The sequence below is a fragment of the Limulus polyphemus genome, unplaced genomic scaffold (assembly GCF_000517525.1).
Source record: "Limulus polyphemus unplaced genomic scaffold, Limulus_polyphemus-2.1.2 Scaffold294, whole genome shotgun sequence".
In the NCBI taxonomy this organism is placed as follows: Eukaryota; Metazoa; Arthropoda; class Merostomata; order Xiphosura; family Limulidae; genus Limulus; species Limulus polyphemus.
This window is the reverse complement of record NW_013665904.1, coordinates 207949-215926: the sequence shown is the minus strand read 5'-3', so window position 1 is coordinate 215926 and position 7978 is coordinate 207949. Positions and strand designations below refer to the sequence as shown.

Below are 7978 nucleotides of genomic sequence, written 5' to 3'. Positions count from 1 at the left end.
GGCTTAACTATGTCTATATCATTTTATACAATACTGACAACAACAGTATTAACATAAACATTTTTACTGGAGTTATTGTATTTCTAACTTCTTTTGGTATTGTCCAGATAAAAAGCACAAAGATTATTTAGTCATAGTACAAAAATTACACTGCTCATTATAGACCTATACTAATTTTGTATTTAAGTCCAATTAACTCATCTGTGGAGATTATCAGGCTGAAATCATTTCCAGCATGTAAATAAGCATGATGCAAGTGTTTAGTGAACAAGCTATAATAGCCTGACAGTATGTTTACTTCAGAGAGTACGAATAACATTGAATTAAATCTAACTGCAAGACAACAATTTGATCTTAAGAAATAATCTAAAATTAATATTTCATAAAACAAATTATGTCTGACAAAAAGGTTGTAAAGTAAAAACTGTGCCTCACTTTGTTAGATCTTGTACAATATGTAGTACTGGAAAATGGTACAGAAACTGAAAAAATTATAATCTGCTGACAAAAATAAAAAAAAAAACTGGAGAAAAGGGAGAAAGATCTGATAGTTCATTATGATTAAAACTTTTCCAAAAAAATTAAATATTAGAATTTTTCTCATGTAATAAATACAGCTAAGCTATGTCAGTGGGTTACCTCCTTTGAATAAGTATTATATTTACATACAAAAATTACCCTGAGCTATCCTTTTAATTTTATTATTTTTTTTTTCATTTTATAGGCCTTTTACAGCAGTAAGACGAGGTTTTGGCTCAGTATTAATTAGTTTGGGGTACAGATATTTATTTATAGCCTTTCCATAAACAAAGGCTATGTTTAATTTTCATTTTTAAGGAGTATTATGCTTCAAAACATCCAAATCATTCAGACTACATCCATTCTGGTTTCACACTTTCCAAGTCCAAGAATGGCAAAAAGATAATAGAGTATCATGAAAACAAATCACACAGTAGAATGAATTGCTAGTAGTGCCATAGTAAAATTTCTGTTATGTGCTGCTAGTAGTACCATAATACAATTTGTTGGAGTTCATCACTTAAGACCTTATTAAATATGAGGTTGCATTATGGATGATTGGCCATAAAAAATTACCCCACCTACCTGTTTTGCACGCTAATGCAGTATTCATAATGTGTTTTAATTAGTGGTGTGGTATCTATCTACTTTTCTATTGACAACTTTGATTTGTATATTAAATTAGTATAACCTAAGTAAATCAATTTTAATTTATTCTGATAAACTGCTAGTTTAAAGCTATTTATTAATTTTACTTCTTCATTCTTTCCTCCTTTAACCCTACGAATATGGACTAGGTGGGATCCAACCCATCTCATAACCACAAAAGTATCCATGAGAATAATTATACTCTAATTTTTGATAACGTATGCATATCTTTAAAAAATGTTTTGGAATATTAGTAAACATTACAAGGCTTTCATAGACAAAATATGAGGTTTTTAAATTAACTATTAATATTTTCTATTAAAGATTTCCTTGTGATTTTTTTTCTTTAAGAATGTTGACTATCTAATATGCAAAGTAATTTTTATTTTAAGATTAAAAATACTTTTCTTTATCTGAAAATTGTCAAGTTTCATTTGCGTTATCCCGATATTCTTCTAGGTAAACATCAAACGTTTTTTGAATGAAACTTTATATATATATAATCTGATATTTTATCAATGCTAATTATATGGTGTTGATCAATTTGACTGACCTTGTAACTATCATAAAAATTAGGAAATAAATCTAAATTACCTTTTTTTTGTCTTAGAATAACTGCAAATTGTAACAAGAAACCACAAATGTTTATTCTAAATAGCTTAAGTCTTGTAATAATTTACATCTATTTATATTTATTAATTTTTGTTTTATCGACCTCTGAACTGTGTCCGACTAAAAATACCCTGATAAAAGTTGAAAATTACATGATGCATGTGCACCTTACATTACCGTATCAAACAGCATATTGCACAACCTGCTGGCACATATACCCCCATGAAAATTATTTTTCTTTCATTATCTTACCTAATAAGTTTACATTTTTTACATTTTAGTTACTTTTATAATAATAAATACAGAAAACAAATGAAAAACCTTGTAATTAGATATCGAATATTTTTATTTTCAGTAAAGCTTTATATTTTATCTGTTATTTTCTTTACTGTAACATTATACTTCATTCTCCACACAGTGGGGTAGGATTTATCAACTTGTTGACAGTATAATGGTTATGAGAATTGTCAAAAGTATTAGTATTATAAAGTCTGGGCTGATCCAATAAACTTAGTGGGTATTTGAATGTTTCCCACAGAGCCTATTCAAATCTCGGCTCTGAAAACACAGGGGGGGGGGGTAGGATTTATTGCCTTGTTTACACAGTACAGTAGTTGCAACAAGAACTTTCTTACTTATAAAGTACTATATAAAATTGATATAAAATATTTATGACAAAGTTGTATCTGACCCAATAAACTTGGGTGGTCGGGATTTAATGGTAATATAGGTGTGAAAGTGCTTATGAACATCCTGTTTCCTATTCTATCATGCTTACACAGTGACCGGTAAATGCATAGTTTCCAATATTTTGTAACATAAAGTGAGGTTTTGGTTACCATACATTACATATCTATATATTATTACTATTTGCAAATAAATATTTGAATTTCAGTTATTTTTTCTTAAAACATAGAACAGTAATTAAAAAATATTCGGGAGACAATGATCTCCACTCCTTACGATGTTTTGAAGTTCTTTTTTGTACTCGTGAGTCATACTTGCTAACCCTCATGGAAAAAACATTTTAAATGTATTTAGGCAGTTTTAGAGATTACACAAATGAAATTTGAGATTTTTGAGATGAAGAAAAGTATTTGTAATCTTAACATGAAAATCATTTTGCACACAGACTATTCAAAACAAATTCTCAATATATTCAAGGGCAAATCTTTTTATAGTTTGTTAAAAATACTTCAATAAAAAATATTATTTTTTGTATATGAAAGACTGCCAAATTTCATGAAGATATACACACTATATTAAATTTTGGTAGTATCAAATCTATAAAGACTTTGAACGAGCACAAAGAGGACACGTGGTTGGTCAAGTTGACTAATCCCATGTTGAGAGAGAGATAAATTACATGATATTAACTGTGTTTTGAATGTATATGTATCTTTAATTTTTTTCACTGAACGTTTTCATATTTTTTAGTGAAAATAGTGTTAATACTTGTCAACAAATGTTAACAGTGAAGAAGTTAGTTGAAACTCCATGTATTCAAAGAAAATATATATCAATCATTAAACAAATGTGTTGCAGTTTGGTTTAGAAATGAAAGATCAGTGCATGTTACACTGTGGCCGATCAGTCCTATGCCAACAGTTTGTAAAATTCCTTTGTGAAATTAGTCAAAGTGATTGGAGAAACAATAAAATTGAAAGTTATTAAAAAGTAAAATGCAAATTTTCATGAAAAAAAAAGGATCTACAACCCTATCATGTTATAATGAGGATCATGCTAAAATGAGTCACATTGTATCGAGGCAGAGGTGTAGTTACTTTCTCCATATCTATTGGCAGTAGACTTTCTACATAACTTGACAAATTAGCCATAGTAACATTTGGATAGGAAACTGTTAAAAAGAGATAAACTTGTAGAAGTAATGCCACAGACACACCTTACTTGAATAACAAAGCCTGTTTTGTGAGTATGCAGGGATTTCTCAATCAAAACGAACAAAAACGCCTCTGAATATTTTCATGTAACTTGTATACTTACAAAAAAAATTGATCATTAAAACAATAAATACACTTTTATAGCTTTTGAACAAGTTGGAAATAAATCAGAAATTGTATTATTCAGTACCATGACAACCATATAATTTCTTTATGAACAAAAGTATGTGTACATTGCTTTTCAACTGTAGCTATGTATGCATGCACGTATCTTTGTTTACTTTATTTCTGAGCTCCTCCCATGGTTTCTTACAAAGTTTCTAGAAGTCTTACATGTAGACCTTTGACCCTCATTAACTATAACTAAAGAAAAAAATTTTCAAAAAAGCCATAAGGGGCCCAAAAAAAGAGGGTCATGGGATGTTTGGGACTGGTGGGTTTCACTAAACATATTTACTTAAAAACTACTATTAATGTGTGTAATTAACCACTTAAAATAAAAACCTAAATTTAGATTTTGTAAATCCTAAAATTTTGGCCCCATATGGCTCTTGGAACTGGACCCATGGATTTACATAAAAACTGTCATGAACATGTATAAACATACATTAAGATTTTTGAAATATTCATAATCAGGGGCTTTGTGGGCTCACAAAGTTGACTACATAATTCATTTAAACAATTGGAAATGATGTTAAATGGTTGTTCAAAACAAAGAGTTAAACTCATTTGAGTTCTTTTCCTCTAGTTTGTAGAAAGTATGTATTACACACATAACAAAACACACCATCAACTCGATTTTTCTAACATGCAAACTGCATATGATTGTTATAGTAACCAGGTCACACTCATTATTGTGAATGATAGATCATTTGTTTATTATATGTAGCAAAAAATTAAATTTTTGACACAAATACGCTTCAAAGGTTTTAATTCACTCGTTTAAATCATGCAATTCAAACAACTTATCTCTAAAACACTTGAAAACTGTTGTATCTTTAAACTATTGTAGAAATTTAATATGTAACAATCAAAAATTTTATAATATTTCAATACATATTACAAATGCTGTGACACTCGTACTATAACTCAGTCTAGATCATTTAATCACTTTCCTTCTTCATTTATTAATGTTAATCTTTTTGGGGGTACAATTAAAAGAGTTGTCCTCCAATCTGTTAAGGGATTCGCAAAAATGTAGTCTTAGGAGTCAATGGACTCCTGAAAATCTGCCTTAATGTACTGGCTATAGTAACTGTAAATGAAAACATTTTGATTGCAATAGTATCTCATCACATATTTTAACTTGTACACTTATAATTTCCTCAGCTTACCTTGAAGTTTTCCATAAGCAACAAGTGAACCACTAAATGTCACTCCACCAATGTAGGTCCCTAAGAATAAAGCTGTCTTGATTGCATTGGCTGCGGGGTCAGTTGCAAAGTGAGGAAAATCTACTAAGTATGTGGCAAAGCAAGTAAGCACAGCAGCAAGGCCTACTAGACTGTGGAAGGCTGCTACTAACTGAGGCAAGTCTGTAATTTCTATCTTCTTGGCAATATACAACCCAATACCTCCTCCTGGAAGGTAAAGATATTAGTGTAGGATATATGTAAAAGTTTAGCAACTATCAAAGTTTAGAAGCTATGGAATATGATTTGAAGTCATCATGAATTACAATACAATAAGCATAGATGTCAAAGATTAGTAAGACTGCATCGTAAAGAAATTAAAATAGATTATAATGTCTATAAAATATAGTTAATTATATTACTGAGTGCCTTTTTAGTAGTTGGGTTTCCCATTTGGGGAAGAAAATAAATGTGATAAAATGGTACAAAATATCACAGATGGATTATAAAACAAATTAAAATACCTTAAAGTTTTACGTGTACGTCAATTTATTACAATAGATACGTAAACCAAAGATATTACACTTGAATCATGTTTTAGTTGTTTAACATTTTAAAAAGTGATATTCTTTTTTTGAATGTTCTTTCTTGATTAAGTATTCAGGCTTGCAAGATTTTGCTAATTATGATTAAATTCGATTAACACTTCTATTAAAAATTTGTAATTTCTTAACCTTCAGTTTCAGAAATTAATATTGCTTTTTAACAATAATTTATAACATTAATTAAACATTTTTTATATCACTTCTATTCACAAACTAGGAATATATTTCCTGAGGTAGTATTTTCCAAAATACAATAACAATTAACTGCCTCATTTGTAAAAGCAATTTAAAAATAATGAAACCTAGTTAAAAACATTTATATGCAAATATATGTGTAAACATAAACAAAAAATAAAATAACTAAATACAGTCAACTGATTTTTTTGTTTTGAATTCAATAAAGTGTAAAAGACAGCAACAGTCTATTGTTTTAGAGTTTTCATTTTTATTATCATCATGTACTGTTAATTTTATATAATGTAACTTACTAGGGATGGTCTTTGTTTTTGTTTTTTACAAATCAACATATATATATGCATACATACATATTAAAAAAAGCTTTTCTGGTTTTAATCAAGAATTAGATCTATTACTATGAAAATTCCTTCTTAAGCCTCAACATCCTCCATCTTCATAAAAGTCGGATGGTTTAATGTACTTTTACTTTTAACATACAAACTAAGCTGGTATATGTGCCCCAAATAATACTCATTATTTTTGGATAATATAAATGAAGAAAAAGTGTAATTGCACCTTTGGACTACATTTTGCACCAGAGTGGATTTTTGTATATTCAACAAAAATAAATGATTGAGTCTGTAAACTTACATTCAGGAAGTGTATTTTTGTACTGTACTTGCACTCTAAGCAATCTTTTTAATATATTAATACTGATAACTTATATTTAAAAAGGTTATTCAAATTAATTGTACAAGTGATGTCTGATACTTGGATCAATTGCTACAAATTCTTCTAAGGTGTTCAACTTAGCATGAGATTGGTTTAATACCAACCTGCACCCATACAAGCTCCAATCTGCATAGCCAGCTCAGGGGAGATATTCATTGTTCCTAAGGTGGCTGCAATTCCTCCACTGACTCCAAGCATCCCAAGAGAATTTCCTAATCGAGAAGTAGATTGGGAGGATAACCCTGCTAAAGCCCCAACACAGCACAGAGATGAACCCAAGTAAGCCATCTGGTGTATCTCAGAGTAACCAGCAGCTGCAGCTGCTGCATAGCCACCAACAAAAGCAAGACCTGTAAATAGTTAAAGACATACTTATATATCTATATGGTACAACATATATTTCTATCAGCCACAGATACATGTATATATTACTGCAAGAACTCAAAGCATGACTTTTACATCTAAAGAATCAGTGTCAGCTTTTTATCATTGATTGGCTTTTTTGTTTCTACAAATGCTTACCCAGTTACAATGAATTAAATTTCTAAATTAAAATGTTTCATTTTCTTAAATTTATGAATGCAGAAATGCTTTTGATTATTTAATAGCTTTTTATACAATCTTAAGAAATAGAAGATCTTACATAAAATTTAAAAAATTAAGAATTTCATGTATGCACAAAATTACAATATTTTAAAAGTAATGTGATGGCTTTAACAATAAGAATTAAAGTGAAAGTCTAATTGAAATTACCGTAGCAGTTACAAATTGCATTTGGTGTATCTGTTTCAATACATATTACTGAAACAATCGAAATAATAAAAGAAAATTCTGATAGCAAGTTATGAGTGAGTTCGTAAAGCCTTTCAAAAGCTAGACTAAACAATGAGTCTTAATTACTGTACTTTACATCTGAAAACAATTTTTAAACTCTAAAAGAAGCACATGTGAAGGAAAAAATTGTTTTAAAACTGCTAACCTTTTCTTCATATCAAAGATATCATGAAAATTATGTATTATGATAAGATTAATACACAATTAAGCATCACAATTATTCTATTTCATACTGCATTACAGATACAGCTCAAGAATGTACATTTTGAGAGAAGTATATTGTTGTTGTTGTTGTTTTTTAATTCTGGTAGTATATTAAGAATAACATAGAACGTTTTCGGACAACATGGGAAATATTGGTCTATCTTGGAAGTTCCATTTTCTAAAATACATTAAAATAATTTACAAAAAAATCTTAAAACCAGCACTTATCATTCATATACTTATCAAGCATTTTCTTAAACTCACTTAAATTTACTGCCTCTACAACATCCAAAAGCCAACCACCCTGTTAAAAAAATTAAACTGTCTTAGCTGAAGATGACTCCTACTCTGCCAGAATTTACATTTGTGTCCCCAGTCCTACTATTTTACTGTT

The 7978-nt window shown here is 29.2% G+C and overlaps 1 protein-coding gene across 1 annotated transcript in view; it reads right to left on the bottom strand.

Moving 5' to 3' along the window:
• Positions 1-7978, bottom strand: part of LOC106457128 (NAD(P) transhydrogenase, mitochondrial-like) — a 71716-nt gene that overhangs the window by 19236 nt on the left and 44502 nt on the right. Inside the window, exons 9-10 of the mRNA XM_013916514.2 lie at positions 6651-6896; positions 5015-5260 (exon numbers count right to left, since the gene is read on the bottom strand). Coding sequence (XP_013771968.1) covers positions 5015-5260; positions 6651-6896 — 492 coding nt within the window. The remainder of the gene's footprint in view (positions 1-5014; positions 5261-6650; positions 6897-7978) is intronic.